Genomic DNA, 19228 nt, shown 5'->3' with positions numbered 1-19228 from the left:
TTAGAAGCAATTGGAAAGTATTATTTATATTCGAGAACTATATAAATAAGCGATTTGTGAATTCACTTTTTATCATACATGCTCACCATTTTGTTATTTTGACATTAGAAGACTAACGAACATATGCTTGTAACTACGAATGAGTTTCACGAGAATGAATGCAAGGAAAATCCTTCCGGGGATGAGGCTAGGAAGCGGGGTGGAAGAGTAAGAGGAAGTAGGATTGATCTTTGAATTTTTCTCTGAATAAAATTTCAAAAAAATCTTAGGTCACAAGTTGTGATAAAACAATGACGTACGTTTCTTGTTAATAGTAAAAGCTTGTAAATGGTGGATGATCATTTTCTTGACGATGTTACAAAAATGATAAAAAGGTGTTATCCTTGCACCCTTCGAAGGAAACATTTTTATATATATATATATTTATAATTATTTACAATGGCCCAATTACCCGAAGATAAAGGAAAAAAAAAACAAAAAAAAAAAAAATAAAATAAAATTAATCGTAAGAAATATTCTAAATAATCGAAGAGGGGGATGTTGACACGAGGGGCACCTTAGATTACATTAATATTATTTGCACTTAAGAACACTGTGGTAGAAACTACGAATTAGCGAGATTCGTTTCCTCTCATTTTCTTGTCATTTTTTTCTTTTTCCTTCAAAAATATTAACAATGACGATTATTCGATTTTGCACATACCGTATGCATACGCGTATGACAAACGTTAGGACTTTTATTATGGAAAACACCATCATTTAGTATACATTTAAACTTTTCCTTTTTTCCATTTTCTTTTTGTCATGTTTCGTTTTTCATATTTCTTTTCTTTTTTTATTATTAGTATTATTTTATTTTATTTTATTTTATTTTTTTTTTGATAAATTCGTTCAAAATTTTAATCGTTCAGTCTAGAATTTCGCGTCGTTGATTTATTCCTTATTTTCGAGGAGCATTTCTCGATTCATATCTAACGCAAGGAAAAATTTTCCCTATGCAATAATTCACTATTTGGATAATAAAAGTTTTCCAAAAATACGCGATGTTCGTTCGTTCTATTCCAAAATTTTCTCGCTTTTGATACCTCTTTTATTTTTTTTGTTATTTTTTTCTTTCTCTATCTATTTGGAAAAATATCGCAAAAAAATGTTTCGATTGGACCTCGTTGTTTATTATTTCGAGTGTGTTACTTTCTTTTTTATTTTCTCTCTCTCTCTCTCTCTCTCTCTCTCACGCATTCTTTCTCGCTTTCGACAATTAATTTACACAAAGTTAAGTACTTCTTTCGTACCTTCTTCTTTAATTAAAAAAAAAAAAGTCGAACTTAAATACTGAAGAAACAATAATATTAGAAAAAAAAAAAAACATACGTTTGACGAGAATATTCGTCTGTAATAGTTCGATAACCATAAATACACCATATGTTATCGGGTCGAGTGACTTTTTTTTTTTTTATCCACGAAAAAGTGATATGGCTTCTACGAAGATGCGAGTTTCTTGTTCCCACTAAACTTGCTTGGCCTAACTCGAGAGTAATGATATTCAAAAAAAAAAACAGTATCTTCACGTGTTCTTTTTTTCGCTTCGTCGACATCTTATACTCCATTCTTTCCTCGTTTTCGTTTTCATTTTAAATTAAATTCTCTTTAACACTTAATTGGCACGTCTAGCACGGCTCTTGGACGGATGGTTGCCATTTTGTATGCAACAAACAGCTAGATGATGATAATAACGCTGAATTGATTTCGATTACGCACTCGTCGCAAATCTACTATTCAAAAGTTACGATATACAAATTGTAATTATAATTATAAATGGATTTGTAATCTTATGAAGAAATGTCCAATGAAAAATTAACAAAATCTTTTTTACTAAATTATTATGATAAAGAAAAATTTAGTAAAAAAATGTTTCATCGATAATTTCAAATTGATGTATGCACGCACATGTACGTGTGTATAATTAACAAAAAAAAAATAAATACATAATTAATAAATAAAACAAAAAAATATATATAAGTACATTCGTAACGAATGCGAATCGATCCCGTTGACAACCCAAATTGAAATTTTCTTTTTTTTTTTGCTTTTTATTTTTTCTTTCGTTTGTGTTAATTCGTTATGATATGCAAATCTGTATCTATCTATAAACGGGATCAACACGAGCACGTATGATAATTTACTATGCACAGAAAATAGCAGCTAACGCCTAGAAGATATATTACGACGATATCTTTTCATCTTCATCATCTTCTTCTTCTTTTTTCTTCCAAGTAACAACGATCATCGTCACGACGTTGGATCATTCCCGTTGTCGATTAGATTTAATGTATTTTTTTTTATACTGCATAATAATTTTAAATTCGATCCTTTTCCTTTTTTCGTCCCTCGAGATTTACTTACGCACAAAGGGTTACCGTAATGTCATTGGTCACAATTTTCGAATCAACCGGAAAAAAGTATCAATGAGATCAAACTTTCCATCGAACTGAAAGTTATTCTTCCTTTTATATTGGCGAATGAAAATTGGTGTGAGAACAACGCGTGTTGATGACGCGTTAAATCGAACAAAATACTCCCCGACAGATAATATTTGAAACGTCGTTGAGTATTAAACCCCAAAATAAAATTAGGTGGGGGCGGGGGGCTGTAAAATCGATCGACCTGTCTTTTCTTTCTTTTTTTCTTTTTTAATTCGAAAATCTCCTAATCCGTTCGATTGGTTGATCTGCTTTCTTCTTCGTTCTTCTTCTTCGAACGTTCACCTTCTTCTTAGATTTCTCTGACGTTTTTTTCTTCGACGAGATTTTTATAACAAAAAAAAAACAAAAGTATCTCCGTGAAGAATCAGACGTACAACACGTCAGATATATTCTAATTTAGTTTTTTTTTTATAGATGAGACGTTCATGCTGCCCAGCAAGTCGATTGTCCTTGATAATCATTAATTGGATCATCACATTCCCGACTCTGCTATTCCTTCGTCATCTGCAAAGACATGTAAAGAAAAAAAGAAAAAGAAAAGATTATTTCGTTAGCGCAAAACGTGTGTGAGAAAGAGAGAAAGAGATAGAAAAAAAAGAAGAGAAAAAAACAACAAAACGAAAAGAAAAAAAAAAGAAAAAGAAAAAAAAAAGAAATGGAAACTTATTTTAATAATTCGTCGTATCAAATATCATAATATAATATCATGCTTCGATTAGAAAATTATGCTTACTATTAGACCCGCGCATCGAAGAAAAAAGAAAAAAAAGGCGAGTTATCACACTACACAGCGTTATAATATTTCAGTAAGAAGAAAACAATGCTTTCACTATTTCTACACGAATATTATACAACTCGTGTGTGTTGTTGTTGGTACAGTGTGTCTTTTTATTTTTGTTTATTTTTTAATATGGTTAATAAGATTATTTATAATTTATTCATTTATTTTAATGATATTTAACCAAAGAAATGAGAGTTTTAGTTTTGCACAGAGTAAAAAAAAAAACAAATTAGTTTAGCGTTAAAGCTGTTAATAATTGTAGGCCAGGCAAATAATATTTTTGGCAAACATCGCATCAATGCAGGAGGCGGCAGCAGCAGCGTTGGTTGAATTATGATATATCTTTCTTTCATTTTTTTTTTTTTATTACTTTTCACACACATTTATTTGCCTTTAATTAATGATAAACAAATGAACGTTCTATTACGCAAAACTCTAACGATCAGTGGACTGTTGTTTCTTTTTTATTTTTTATTTTTTTATTTTTTTTAATCAGCAATTTTCTCCGGCTACTTTCGTGTTTTTGTTTTTTTTTCTGTTTTTTGTTTTTATTGTCTCATGATCTCAACTTGCATGCATCGTTATATATGCCCGCATATAACATACGTGTATATACGTTGATTTAATATGTTATATATTTGATGATATCACGTTTAACAGATGCAAGACATTAAATTATTCGTGCACGGAGAGAAAAAGCGACGGTCGAAATTACCATCGACGCAGGATTCGGAGTTCGAAGGTCACCTCTCCTTTTCATCCTCGGCAGGACTCTTAGCGTTTTCAACCGAGCTTCGATTCTTTCCTGGATTCAAATGTTATAAAAGGGTAGCAAAAGGTGTTTTGTCAGTTAACTACTTACAACGAGGCGATACGATTTTGATTAACCCCCACAAAAAAGCGACACAACTACTTTATTTTTATTTGTTCTTTGTTTTTCTATTATTATTATTGTTATTTTTTATTTTGTTTCCTATACTCTCATTACCGATCTCCGTTATACCACTACCCCACACTACTATTTTATTTACCGCCACCATTATTATTTATTAGAAATAATTTGATATTCATTGACGTTAGACAATTGATTTCAACAAAAACTTATTCTTTTCATTTTATATTTATATATGTCACAGGCGATAAGAAAACAATTCGTGCTCGTGTAACACATTTTAATATCCCATAGGAATGCATATTTTTCGATAATAGTAAAAATGAATAAAATTCAAATATGTGAAACACGAATACGAATTTGAGATAGTTTCTCAACAAAATCATTGAGATTCTATATCGTTTATCCTGTTTTCATGCATCGCAAATTTTACACGACTCGACGTATATTAAACGTAGAAATGAAATGAAATGGGGAGGGAAAAAAAAGAGAAAAAAAAATCACTTGAAAATACTTGGTGTAGCGATAAAACAAGAAGAACAAAAAAAACCGGTAAAAATTTAAAACGCTCACCTTCGAATCCTTGATTGTCATGAATCTCACGAGGTGGTCCCGTAGTGTCTTGTCCTTCCAAGACAGCAAGTAGACACTGGTGTATGCAGATGTATTGTTGTTCAGTTTGTACCATCCAAACTCTTTCCTTTCTCATAGCCCAAACTATTCCAAATATGTCTACGTATTTCGATACCAAAATCTGTTGAAGTATCCTATCTAAGGTGATAAATGTACCACTACGTCCTACACCAGCGCTACAATGAACGACTATTGGTCGTTGATCTGGCCTAACACGTTCTCGAAATGCTCGAACGAATCTTGCTAACGTTTGAGGTGGACTAGGTACTCCAAAATCTGGCCACGTTGTGAAATGAAAATGTTGTATTACCCTTTTCACGTCACCCTAAATATAAAATAAAACAAATTTATTTTAAATACAGATTCGATATTTTTCCCTAATATTATTAACAATAAAAAGAAAAATGTATAAAGCAAAAAAGGAAACAAAATATATATACCCTGCACAACATGAACTCGGTGATACTCCAATCGGGATAATGTGCCTCGTTTAAAATGGTTACGCAAATATCACCGTAATAAACGGGCAATGTATCCACGGGCCAATAATGATCGCACTTTTCTCTACCCTTCTCGATACATCGCGTGAGCATAACTATAGCTCTGCTATTACTCTCCCACACCATTCTCCAGAAATCATCTCGCGTTGAGTGTAAAGGACCTTGCGTTACTATAAACTCTCTTGGCGAGTTATGACCCTGAATAAAATTTAAATAAATTTTTCGTTAAGTCAAAACCATTATTAACAAAAAATCCTTTTATTAGTTTTAATATATAGTATATATTAATATATATTTTATTATAACATATTATATTAATATATTATAAAAAATGTATAGTTTTATTTTTAAATAAATTATATATATATATCTTTGGTATATTACTCACAGGAACGTAATTAGCATTTATATAATCCGAGCCCTCTTCGTCATCTACCGGTTGCAATTTGAATCTACTATGATCGTAAGGTAATATATTTGTAAAACGATTTTTTGGTCTGTTGCATGGTAAATCGGCAGCGGTACATGGTTGATCCCTTCCAACGTGCTTCAACTCTTCGAATTCTTCGGAAAAACGGAAATCCGAATCCGCTGACATATTTCGATAATGTTCAGAAAAATCTTCTACTTTAATGGGACGACTAGAAGAAAGAAACAGTAAAAAAAGAGTATAAATAATATGAATTAAAAATGAAAAATCGCGTTCATTCATCATACGATCGAGTCTCATGAATATAATGATCTCTACACATTTTATCGTCTAATCGTAAAAAAGAAAAGAAAAAACAAGCACTGCTATTGACATAATTACTTCATATCGATTAAATTGTCCACATATACTCATTTATATCGATATATCGTCCGAATGATTAACGATTAAAAAAAAAAACTACATACACTTGGAAAATCAATTGAAAATATATGAATAAACAAAAGACTCGCTGTCATAAGAAAAAGAAAAAATACGAATTAACGACTGTCGATATGAAGAATAGTAAAAAGAAAAAAATTATGGAAGATCGATATCGTTGTTTTTACGTCATCGTCATTTAGGATATTTATCAGCAGTTCGAAGTATGACTTCAACGACTATGGACAGACTATGAATTAAATATCGTATCGGTGTATATTATTTCATTCCTCGTGGGTTACTTGATAATCGGAGTTTTATTTTCTTTTTTTTACGACTATCTAAATAAACTGACTCATTAATTATCTCATTTAGAAAGAAAGATGAATATTTGACTAATTAACATAAATACCTTACCTCGTTTCAATAACACTGTCTGGTAAAGATAAATTGTCGGTGGCTCTGGTCTCGGTAGTCTTCCTTCCTTGACTTCGTCTTCTTCTTACGAGCAAACCGATACCCAATAAAGACAGTAAAAGAACAATCGGGACAGTAACTCCAACAATTATAGCAGTGTTATCCTTATCTGTTAAAAAGAAACACAACGAATACAGAATATACTGATTTGCATTGTATATCGAGCTTATATTATGGAAAATTTATTCGCATAAATTATACAATAGAACTCTGATTACCTGCCAGCAGCAATCCTTGGACAGACATGTACACGAAATAACGAGGCATGAATTTAGTAATGTTTTTATCAATACGTTCTATTTTATATTAATAATCTTCAGAATAAATTATGATCGTTATAAATTATTCCGAGAAAAAAATACTCCAAGAATTATTGAATATCGATAAAATAATAAAAAGAAAAACCAAACGCTCGCAACGTGAATCTTATCTTATCGATCATAAATTGTTTCAAATTTTATTTTGAATATCGTATTAATTATCATAGGTAAACGTTAAAATTATAAATCTTTCCGACCGATCGCTCTCACCTGTTTGAATTGGAAAACTATAGCTTGTATCCGTGAACATGTCGGGTGCTGTGAAAGCTCGTACTTTTACTCTGTAGGTTGAACCAGATTTAAGCGGCCCGTTGCAATAACCAATTTTGTTATCACAATTTTCACTTCCTATTGTAAAATCTTCAACGGATCCATTTTTAAAAGGATAATAAGGTTCCATAACCTGGGAAAGATGTAAAATGCGAATCGTTATATGGAAAAAAAATGATATATCCACGATTATTAAAATTACTTTACATACGAATTAGATTATATCATAAATCGCATTAAAAATGAAATCATAACAACGTAAAAATGATGTAATCAAAACTATCGAAGGTACAATGATTTAAATGAAATTGTCACCGAGTGTGTGACTCATATCGTGCGCATTGTGACGATTGAAACGAGTCAAATCTATTTTCATTGTTTAAAGCGATATTCGCGTATACACGTAATTACCATTTTTCCTTGAAATTTTATCAGACGCATTAATGCATAATATTTCAATCCACATTACATAATATAATAACATTACCATTCGTTTGGATTTTCAGAAAATACATATATAGATTTGAAAGAATCATTTATCTCGAGAATAACAAATAAAATGTTTATTTTTCGATTCACGATTAAACAATCGTTATACGTATTATTCTACTTGTAATAATAAATGAACAAAGTACAAAAACACTACTTAAATATTCTCGTTCATAATAACGAGCAACAACGAGTCACGTAATCACTTCAGATTAATTATAATAATAGTATCGAACTCTCTCGTGAAAGTTAAAAGTGTTCGATTAAAGGATACAAAAATTTAATGAAAGAAACTTCACCTGAACGATCAGTTTACTAGTATTTACGATAAGACTCTTCAAAGTATCCATCTTAGAAATCTCAATCATGCGTGTTCGCGATTAGAAGCACCAGTAACAACTACAGTGTTACGCATAGTACTTCTATCGTTTGACATAGCATTGCACATATAACGCGTTAGAGAGATGAAGGAGATTCTAAGTTACACGGTCGTCCGTGTAATGCGCGTGTGATGGTGAGCCGTTTATGCGATTAGTCCGTGATCTTACAAGTTAATGAGCTGTTTGGAATAATTCGTTGAATTGATTACTCGCATCTGTTGTTGTCTCGTTGGTATCTAACGTCAATACCGTTCGTTTACGATGATCAATCTAGATGCCTAAGTATACTTTTATATCAAAAAGATTCAATTTATAATTACTTTACTCGATTAATCGTTAAAGGATCGATGATTAACCGGATATAGCAATTTCAACGGATCATTAACTCCTACATCGATATATATACAAAAAAAAGGATTACACACTATCATCCAATCGTGTGTCTAACACATTGTTTTACGTAATCGCAAGACGTGCCGAGACGTTACAGTGGAAAATTATCCTCGTGACAGTGGCACGGATTTTGCATTGAATGAAAACTGCAACAGCAGCGTTTTGATAATAGCTAGGTTATGATAATTAACAAATATTTTGTTCTTTTCTTTAATAAGAAAAGGAATACATATCGGAAATGATGTTTACCTGATAAGGTGGCCAAATGCTGTAAGCTTGAACATCTCTCCAACTAGGCATTTCCAAACCAGATGCATTTTTGCTGTCATCTTCGGCAACGACTATAGTATACGAGGTTACAGCGCCATTTTGTTCGCTGAAGTAATTCTTTCTAAACCGTATTTGTATCGTAGTACTGCTTCGACAGACCTCGGTTGGTACAACTTGAGTGGGCGGTTTTGGCGGTGCCCTTATTGGCATCTTTTGCTTCCAAACAAATTCAGGACCATAACCGACCTTAGTCTCGGCTTGAATACGAAAGACGTAAGTTTTGCCAGGTATGAGGGACTTTATGACACCACGGAATTCGATCGGCCTGAAATCTTGCATCTGCGTGTGCGTAGAACCCTGAAGAAAATCGAACGAACGATTAAAGTAACGATAGGATTACCGATGATGCATTAAAATATTCCCAATATGGTTGCCCGCGTGCTCCTATCTTTTAAGTTGTTGGTATTATTGTAAATTATAATCTTTCACGATTAATAATATCAATCTATACACTTCCATCTCACATTTAATCGTTGTTATGAAATTTGATTTGAAGAAAAACAAAAAAAAGAACAAAAAACTAACCTCCAAGCCATAAGTGATGCTGTATTTTCTGATGATACCATTGTACTCCTGATTCGGCAAATACCATTCGAAACTGATCTCGCTAGGTTGTATATCAGTTGGATAAAACTTGTCCACTCTGCCGGGATAAGATTCGCTCGTGGTGAAACTGGCACTTAGCGGGTTCGACACCCTCAAATAGGATGACTCAGTTCCTGATCGAACGACCAACGTGAACGTGTAATTTCTATATGGCTTCAATTCTGATATGGTTATCGTGTTAATGGATGTTAAATTTTGGATGTAGTTCCCTTCGGTGTTTATGTATTGCACTTCAAATGTATCATACTCTCCTCTTGGTACGTCCCAAGTCAATGTTATCCTGGTATCGTTAACGTCTGTCGCATTTATTGCAGTGATCGGTTCAGGATCTGAAAACGAGATCCTCGCTTTTGAATTTTCTTCGAATATATTTCCCAAATTATAATACAGTACTGGCGTGTAATGCGACTACGTCGTTTGGATCCGAACCGTTCACCGAATTAATAATATTCTTTATCGCTGAGAATGAAGTTAAAGCTTATCAAGCAGAAAAAAAAAGAAAATGTAATCACGCAAATTAAAATGAAGAAGATACCACGTTCCGGTGTGGCATTGTAAAGCGTACAACATTCTCGATGGTACGTTAATAGATAATATAAATGAACAATAAACGCAAATCAAAATTATGTAATATATTATAAATTACGTACGCGCATGATCGATAATTAATAAATAAGACTTTCATCTATTTTCCTATTCCTATTTGAAGAAGGAAAGAAACAAAAAAAAAAAAGAAAAAAAAAGAGGAAAAAGGATACTTACAGAGTCTATCCTGTCTAATCAATGGCCGACTTTCCACGTTGTCACTGACAGTCCATACGGTCACTTGATAAAGTCTACCGGGTGTAAGACCAATAAAGGTTATCTTCGTATCGGTATCGTCTACACGACGTTCCTTAGTCGTATTGTTCTCGTCGTTGATACGAAACCGATAAAGATCGAATCTCGATGATTGAATCGGCGTTGGGGTGTACCTTAGCGTTAACGAACCAGGTTGATCGCGATCTACCACCACTACGACTTCGGACTGGATCAGCGGCACTGGATTCGACAGAGTCGTTTTCTTTTAACCTGATTAATTTTAATTCGCCTATTTATGAGTAAACATCGGCGCATACATCCTCTAAATATTCCTGTCTCTTTAATCTCAAAAGGAAGAAAAAAGAAAAAAAAAAAAACTAAACGATGAAGTAAGCCAAGGAAATGTTAACGAAACGTACAAAATTCGCCTGCTGTTATTTCAAGATTAGTCGTGAAATTTGAAAGAAAACAACAAATGAAGAGATATATATATATAAGAATAAAGGATGAATTCTTAGCTGCATAATATTCTATTAGGCACAATATGATGCACGTGTAGAAAAATTTCGTTAAGCATTTGCGTCAAATTATTAGGGATAGTTTTTTTTTATACTCACTCAAAATGAAACACACAAAAAGAAAAAACACGAAGTTTCGAACGTTAGAACCTCGGGTGATGATTACTCACTTGTTCTGGTCGTTAAATTGGTGATTTCACTGACTAGATCGTAAGATATGGTATAGACGCTGAATGAATACTGCATGCCTGGCATCAAATCACCAACTAGTACTCTTTCCGTGTGAATAGTGTTCTCGTCGAATACAAGAGCTGATATTTCGGGACTTTCGGTGACATTTTTTGCTCTGACATCATCTGGATTTTCTACGGGCCACCATCTTATCACATAAGTTTCTATCCTACCTTCGGGTCTTGGCCATTCTAAGGTAACATTCGTTGAATCCACGATCGGACGAATATTTAATACTGGGTTTGGTCCTTCAAAAAATAATCATTTTTATAATGAAAACATTGTTATATACAATATATACGTCATATATTATATAACATAAAGAAATGTACACTCACGAATCGTATGATTTACTTGCAACGGATGTAAACTTTCTACCCCATAGCTTACAGTATTCACTTGTATCGTGTACCTCTCTCCAGGTGTCATATCGGCAACTTCTGCCTCGCCGATTTCTCGAACACTCGGTAATTTCACCCATCTTGGTTCGTCTTCCGTACGATATCTAATCGAATATTCAGAAAATATCGAATCCGTTGGTGCCTCCCAATGGACGAGTACGGTGTTACTGGTAACTTTTTCAATGCTCAAATTCTTTGGTGGATGAGGAACTAGAAAGAAAAAGAAAAAAAATAGAAACGGGTAATTCCAAACGTAAGAGTTGTCCTTTCCATTTCTCAAGGACACGTATAAATGAATGTTCATATTCGAAGGTGTTCAACACTCACGGACTGCTTGAAAATGTGCATGCGGTTCGCTCCTGAGTCCATGACTAATGGCGAAAACCTTGACCTCATATCCCGCACCAGGATAAAGATCTTCTAAAACAATGTGCGACTCTGTGGTCAAGGTGGTCGCACTTTCCCCGGTATCGTTTCTATTATGCGTCACCTCGAACTTTTCTTGCCTTGAGTTTACGTCACTCTTCCAGGATATGTTCAAACCTTTTTCAATCGATTTCAAATCTTCAATTATCGGACTAGATGGTCGTGTTACTTGATAAAGTATCGTCTCATTCGATTCAACTTTGCTGCTAATCGCTTGAACGATTATGGAATAATTTCGTCCAGGTAACAAAGCTTCCAATGTTACCTGTAATCAAAAAAATTAATAAATTTAATATAAAAGAAAAAGTAATTTCCTTTCTAATGATCTATTTTTATTCTCTTTTGTTTGAAAAAAAAAAAGAAAAAAGAAAGAAATATCTTACTCTGGTTTTGTCAGTTGTCAAAGTGTTGCTATCACCACCGATAGTTGTTTCCACTTCGTGATACTGAAGTTTATAGCTGTCTTGTGTACTACTATTTTCTGGATTCCATGACACTTCAACCATACCTGTTCTCTCATCGACTTCTGCTCGTAAATCTCGCACTGGTAAAGGTTCTGAATATTTTTGAAATAAAAAATTAAGGTATAAATGGTACCAAATAATAATAATAATAATAATATATTATTTATCGAGAAGACAAACTTACTGAGAGTAACGTCGCCACTGGCTGGCCAACTGGTAACCTTGCCAGAGACTGTTTTTACAATGACCTGATACGTTTTCCCAGGTTCTAAATCTTTAAATTCCAATCTGCTTTCATCGTCACGATTTTTGCTGACGGGTGCTAATCTCCGATTACCACCAAGAGATATTTGATACTTGTCAAATTCCGATGTTCCATTCGGTGGTTTCCAAAATACTCTGAAGGAAGTAGACGTTATTAAAGACTTGTCAAAAGTCACGTTCAAGGGTCGCAAAGGTACAGTGCGATATTGGGCAGTCGTTGGTGTCGAAGTTTCATCTTCGGAAACCGTTTGTACCGAAATGTTGTAAGCTCGACCTGTGTGTTAATAATAAATACAAAAAAAAATAGATACTTAAATATCAGTCGATATCAATTATTCGTAACATTTGAAATTGTTAATAAACAAAATTATACGTTTAACCGAGTGGTTCGTTTAATTGTCAACGATAAGAAAAATTGCACTTTCATGCAAGCAAATAGTAACTTACTCGTAACATAATTAAAGTTAATAGACACGTACCAGGGACGAGTCCTTTGAATGCAGCTTGAGCTGGTCCAGGTGGTTCACCTTCTTTCTCCACGTACAGGACCGATTCAATCGCATCCTTGGGATCAATACTGACTTTGTAATGAGTATAAATCCCAGCAGGATATGGTGGTTGCCAGAGTACCAACAACGTAGTTTCATTTCTAAACCATACAATGAACTTTCCCGGTGTGTTAGGTTCTAACGAAAAAAAATATGGAGAATATAAGAAAACACAAAAGTAATTAAACGAATCATTAAAAAGGATTAATATAAATGTGACACGTTACTGGTTGTAAAGTTTCTGCTCGTGTAGGCCACGCTCTCTTTGGTGTCCAGCACCGTGAAAAGTTGAAGGGAGTACGTTGCCCCCGGCGTAAGATCACGAAGGGTATAGGGCACTGCATCGGCGGGTATCACGCTCGTCCTTGGATTTCCGGTGTCGCTGAAGCTTTGTACCCTCAGGCGGAAACCGGAATAATTACCCTGGGCTGGTGGTGACCAATACACGATAGCGGTTTTCCCATTACGGACCGATACGGTCAAATTGGAGGGTGGATCCGGTACTGAAGCGCGAACAATAATCATGAATTATATGATGACACATTTGTTGCATCTATCACAATTTACACATTCATTCCGATATAATAGATTTTATTTATCAAATTTTCAACGAATCTTAATGGAAAATTTATTCATTAACATTTTTCAATCATTTAAATATATTTACGGTTGAGTGGAATGCACTTTAAGGGAGAAGAAAAAAGAAAAAAAAAAGGTTTCCACGGCACGTGGCCACTCTTACTCGTGTTTTAGATTAAAATGTATGTCGGATCGTGTTTGAAATATATACGACCTGGTTATCAGAGGAAAAATCTTGTCTTCGTATTTCTTACATATATATATATATATTTAGGTTCTAAGAATTTTAGAAAGGTACACTAACGTTATTCAAAGTTTATACCTGTTGTGATCGTTGCAGACCACGTGAGCCAATCGTGAAGAGTGCCGTTACTGTAGTACAACCAAAACTCATATCTCGTACCAGGAAGAACGTTAGTGAGCTTGATAACATCACCTATTTCTGTTGCGGCTTTCCTAATGTTTGGTGGTGGATTACCAACAGCAGGACTGTAATCCAGTCTTAACGAGGAACCACTTTGGCTCAAATTACCTGGAATCTCGATTGCTAGATCGGCCGAGTACGTCACCTGAGAAAAAGAAAATAAGAAGAAAATAATCGAAGGTCAATGTGATCAGAATCCTATCGTATTACATATTTTTTAATGTGTGTTATTTTTAAACTGTTAATACAATTACTAATAAATAAAATATATATATATATAAATAGATGATTTATCAATCTATAATGAGAATATATTGGAAATCTTATGTAGCACGAAGCAAAATGATTTTATTTTCGATGACATCTCGGTAATAAGAATTCCATTGCAACACCAATGGAATCTTGTATGATGTTATCACAGAAAGAGAGAAACAGAAATTTGCATCGTGCATTCCAAGATCATAAGCTCGCGCTCAACAATTCTCACGACTTTATAGCATAGATTCCAGTGTAGAAGAATTTTGATACTTTGCATTACAAACAAATATCAATTACATCAAATTTGCATTAGAAATAAATACAAATATTCCTGTAACTCACTGTATACATATATATACATGGTAACATTATTATAACCCTGATCTATGAATCAAATCTACCAAAAATCATCAATAGCATGTAACCATCCTATCCAAGTTTCATTTTCACATAATCATAGAAGAACAAATATGACAAAAATTCAACAAACTCGTATCTCGTTTCAAATATATACCACTCTTCTTCCTTTTCCCTTCTCCCCCCTCCCCCATCATCGATACACACAATAGTCTAATTAATTTTGATATCGTTTCTTTGAAGATTAATCGCACGTAAAAGTGCATTTACTTTTTTTTTCTTCTTCTTCTTTATCTTCTCTTCGAATACGTTTACACATCATTGTGCTTTGCACGCATTTCGTACTTACGAACGTGCGTTTTGCTTGTTTTAACGAGAGAAAGAGAGAGAGAGAGAGGCGTGACCTCCCCCAGAGAGTTTCGAGAATACTCACTCGCTTTCTCTCCCCCACGAAAACTCGTAACAAATGGCGAGTCGGTCGATAGTGAATTCTCTCTTCCGTATATGTGTATGTGTGTTTGTGTGTGTGTATTTTATACGTATACGTTATATAGCATTTATCATACTATATTTTAGGATAGTATTGTTAAATTTGAACGAATCTAACATTGGATTCGAACGTAATGATCTTTTTTTCTTTCCTTTCCCTCCCACATACACCCCCCTCGCCCCCTCTTATTTCCAAGGACCATCTTTGAACGTTATCAATTTCTTAACGATTCGTTGCGATTAACACGAAAGATTTATAGACATTGTAATTATTTTCTTTGAACAAGATATTGTGTGTTGTCCTAACAGATGTAGTTGTATGATTAATAACGATAAATATCGTTGAAACGTAGGAGAATGCAAACCGTGACATTCACGCGACGAACTATAAACCACAGGAAAACGTGTATTATATATAAGTCAACTAATTGTCTAGTAGGACCTTCTAACGTAATTACATTTGCACCGTACGTTTTTTATTAGTTTAATTAAAAAATTCTGTCCCATTACAAAATATTAAATGTATTATTAGATTAATCTTGTAATATTAGTAACGTGGTTAGTTGTGCGTAATTTACGTGTAAAAAGAAAATATTTAAATTGATAAGGAAAATAAAATATTCAATTTCAATACGAAGTAGTAGTAGTCAAAGAAAATTTCGTACGAATCTTTCGTTGCTTTTACATTTCTATTTTTTTTTTTTTAAGGTTTTTCTCCAATCCAATCATCGCGAAAGGAAGAAATAGCGAAGAAGAAATATAAAAGAAAAAAAGAAAAAAACGTTTGACGTATTCGAACGAACCACACGAGCCGCGTTTCAAACATCTGGCGGCTATACGCGACGTACCGGAAGTTGCATGGTGGGCGTAAAATGGGGCCCACCGCGATTCTATGAACGTCGTTATTGAACCACGACGACGACGACGACGACTGAAAAAAGCAAAACGTTCCCTTCTTTTTTTTTTTTTAATCATTTTCCTTTTCTTTTCTTTTTTACGAATACGACTGCTATTAAAAAAAAAAAAATCTATTCTTTTTGTTTTCATTCTTTCCTCTCATTCGGACGAATAATTTCGAATAATATACTTTGACAAGAAGGAACAGGAACATTTTCCACTTTTTCAGGTGTGTGTCTTTCCTCTCTCTCTCTCTCTCTCTTTTTCTCTCTCTCTCTCTCTCTCTCTCTCTTTTTCTATATATATATTGATCTCTCTTCCCTTTTTACTTTCTTCTCGCTCCCTCAATTTCTTTCGTTGTAAAACTCTCTCTCTCTCTCTCTTTTTCTCTTTTTCTCTCACTCTCTCTTTGTCTCTCTCTCTCTCTCTCTCCCTTGCTCGTCGACAACCCTTCTCGTCGTCGTCGTCGTTTGCGACGACTGGAACTTCTAATTGTACAAAGAAGGTTTTGAATGGTCGAATAGCTACAACATGGGGAAGGAAGGTGGTGAACTAAAAGCAGAAAAAAAGAAAAACGATAGGAAGGAAAAATTGCAGAAAGAAGATAGAAAAATTGCAAACGTTTAAAACGTATTTCCCGGCGTTATTTTGTGAAATTTGTTGATTCGTGAAAAGGATTAGCAAAATAAATTAAATAACTATACTGAAACTCTTTTAAATGTGAAGTAAGACAGAATGATGTACTTTTATTGTAATTGTAAGTAATATATGATATTAATTTAGATATAGTAAATGTTGTTTTATGAGATTTCATTCGAAATATGTGAAAAATATTGTTTTTCGATTTTGTTTCAATACCTGTCTGTATTCTGTACCTTTATAAATCCGTAGACAGTATATATGTGTCTATTTATTTTAAAAGGCTTATATCTAATCTTAAAATAGTTATTTTCTATTGATTTATGGAAATAAATGAGGTTTCCACATCGAGAATTGTGAAAACGAAAATAAAATAAACACGAAAAACCAGTACTCGTAGATACGTTCTTAATACTTTTTATATTTTTTATAGAGATTTTCTGTTCTATTCTGTTGATATTTAATTACTCGCCACTTGTGAATTCATATTATAAAGTCATTATTTTCTAAAACTATTAATTTTATTGTATAATACAATTTATTTTATAATAAAATGCCTAATTATTTTGGATAAGACCCAGAGTTACCACGATTTAACTGGAATATACAATTTAACGTTAACACATGTGTGGTGTGTGTATGTTGTCGTTGTATATGATATATACAGGATGATAATTAAAACGTTGCAAACGCCAAAGTCAAAGAAGGGAGACGGTCAGGCCGTCTGCGACTGCGGAAAAAAGAAAATAAAAAATAAAAAAGAAAATATAAAATATATATACGCGATACATTTTTCAGAGAAAAGAGTGAATTTATAAAAGCACATTAACAACTTACGGCTTCGTTAACGAAAGTAATTAGAATGCGAAACGAACGTAAACTCTCGACATTCCTTAGACGAATTTTCGTTTTTCAGGATTAAAAGAAAAAAAAAAGAATAAGCTGAAAACAACTTTGATCCTCGCGCGCATTTATTTTCTTGCTAATATTTCCAAATATAATTAAAATAAAATTCTTCAGCCAGGCAAAGAGATTACAAAAATAATAGAAGATAAATATATATAAATCTCAATATTAAATAATTTTCTTTTATATACACCTTATATTATATCTTCATTTTGATCACATTGGAATATAAATCTACGGAACAAAACATAAGAATTGGATATACAACATTCCAATATTGTATATTTTGAACGAATAGAATTCCCATGTCTCGAACTCGTCAGTAAGAATTTCAAAAAAAATATTTACGAGAGTTACACCTCTTAACCATTGACTGATTGGTCAACCAACCAACCAACTGGCTGACTTGACTCTTCTTGGGTACGACTGTCATTGCATTTGAGTTGCACTCGCGGTATGTTGGAATGCGGGAATGCCTTGACGACGCATATCTTCTATCTCTCTCTCTCTCTCTCTCTCTTCTAGTTTGAACGAAACGAAGGGACGTTGGTTGGTTGTTCCCCCTTTTGCTTTGCACGCGTCGTTCGATCGTGCAACAACCGTCGTCGACGAGGAGGAGGACGAGGAGGAGGACGATGATGCTACTTCCTGTTGACCCCCGTCACGCACTCCGCGAATGTTTCCTTTTATCCCAACCTCTCTTTCTCTTTCTTATTATTTATCTTTATTTCTCTTTATACTTCGATATACGAACAACTCTCTTCCCTTTACCTCTTGAAAACTTGCAAAGCCAGTTCTTATTGAAGTACGCATACAAGCACGGTTATGTTTAACATAAGGAAAGTGTCGTTAGGTATGTTGATGAAAGTTGGTCATGCTTAAAAACCTATATAGTATATATATATAAGATTGTAAAAGGATGGACGATATTAAATATTAATCTGGTATATCAAATCATTGTAATATTGTCGATTAAGGTCAGTATTTTCTTGATTGATCCATTTGATTAAATATATTTGCTATATTATTATAACGATATTATATTTTAACACGTTCTAGTTTTCAAATAATCATAATTATGTATTATCGATACATTTAATTTTTGTTGATCTTATTTTGAAATATTTTTCATCTTTTTAAATTCATAGAGTTGTGATAATATTGTAAGATTCGTGAAAAAAATTGAGCCGTTGGACTGACTGGAGGACCGGGACTCGAACCCGGATCTTCCGCTTTCCGGGCGACTGCTCTTTAACCATTGAGCTATCCAGGGTCCACTGTCCAATCTTCTTACAAATGCCTATTTAAGTGTTTGGCTTGGAGGCACTCGCATCCCACAATATTTTGTAGAAAATCAAAAAACACGATCACATGTAAAAGGATGTACAATATTAAATATTAATCTGGTATATCAAATCATTGTAATATTGTCGATTAAGGTCAGTATTTTCTTGATTGATCATTTGATTCAATATATTTGTTATATATTATTATAACGATATTATATTTTAACACGTTCTAGTTTTCAAATAATCGTACTTACGTATTATCGATACATTCAATTTTGATTGATCTTATTATGAAATGAAAATCAAAATACACGATCGCAAGTTATAACCTGG

General features: G+C 33.4%; 1 protein-coding gene across 8 annotated transcripts in view; it reads right to left on the bottom strand.

Moving 5' to 3' along the window:
• Window positions 1-1211: 1211 nt before the first annotated feature.
• LOC122516914 (tyrosine-protein phosphatase 10D) overlaps window positions 1212-19228 on the bottom strand; it is a 40499-nt gene continuing 22482 nt past the window's right edge. For 5 of the 8 annotated variants that reach the window (XM_043635132.1, XM_043635133.1, XM_043635131.1 and 2 more), the window contains 19 exons: window positions 13959-14205; window positions 13285-13560; window positions 12989-13195; window positions 12430-12783; window positions 12165-12337; window positions 11683-12046; window positions 11293-11565; window positions 10894-11202; window positions 10167-10445; window positions 9324-9733; window positions 8718-9095; window positions 7147-7339; window positions 6835-6849; window positions 6557-6725; window positions 5678-5930; window positions 5230-5487; window positions 4730-5114; window positions 3980-4069; window positions 1212-2987 (listed from right to left, as the gene is read on the bottom strand). In XM_043635132.1, the coding sequence (XP_043491067.1) occupies window positions 4008-4069; window positions 4730-5114; window positions 5230-5487; window positions 5678-5930; window positions 6557-6725; window positions 6835-6849; window positions 7147-7339; window positions 8718-9095; window positions 9324-9733; window positions 10167-10445; window positions 10894-11202; window positions 11293-11565; window positions 11683-12046; window positions 12165-12337; window positions 12430-12783; window positions 12989-13195; window positions 13285-13560; window positions 13959-14205 (4605 nt within the window). In that variant the 3' untranslated portion in view covers window positions 1212-2987; window positions 3980-4007. The remainder of the gene's footprint in view (window positions 2988-3979; window positions 4070-4729; window positions 5115-5229; window positions 5488-5677; window positions 5931-6556; window positions 6726-6834; window positions 6850-7146; window positions 7340-8717; window positions 9096-9323; window positions 9734-10166; window positions 10446-10893; window positions 11203-11292; window positions 11566-11682; window positions 12047-12164; window positions 12338-12429; window positions 12784-12988; window positions 13196-13284; window positions 13561-13958; window positions 14206-19228) is intronic. The other 3 variants (XM_043635137.1, XM_043635136.1, XM_043635138.1) reach the window with 3 other exon arrangements.

This window comes from Polistes fuscatus, unplaced genomic scaffold (genome assembly GCF_010416935.1).
Source record: "Polistes fuscatus isolate 324 unplaced genomic scaffold, CU_Pfus_HIC Scaffold2, whole genome shotgun sequence".
In the NCBI taxonomy this organism is placed as follows: domain Eukaryota; kingdom Metazoa; phylum Arthropoda; class Insecta; order Hymenoptera; family Vespidae; genus Polistes; species Polistes fuscatus.
Note: the sequence above shows the minus strand (reverse complement) of the source record. Positions and strands in the feature narration are given on the sequence as shown.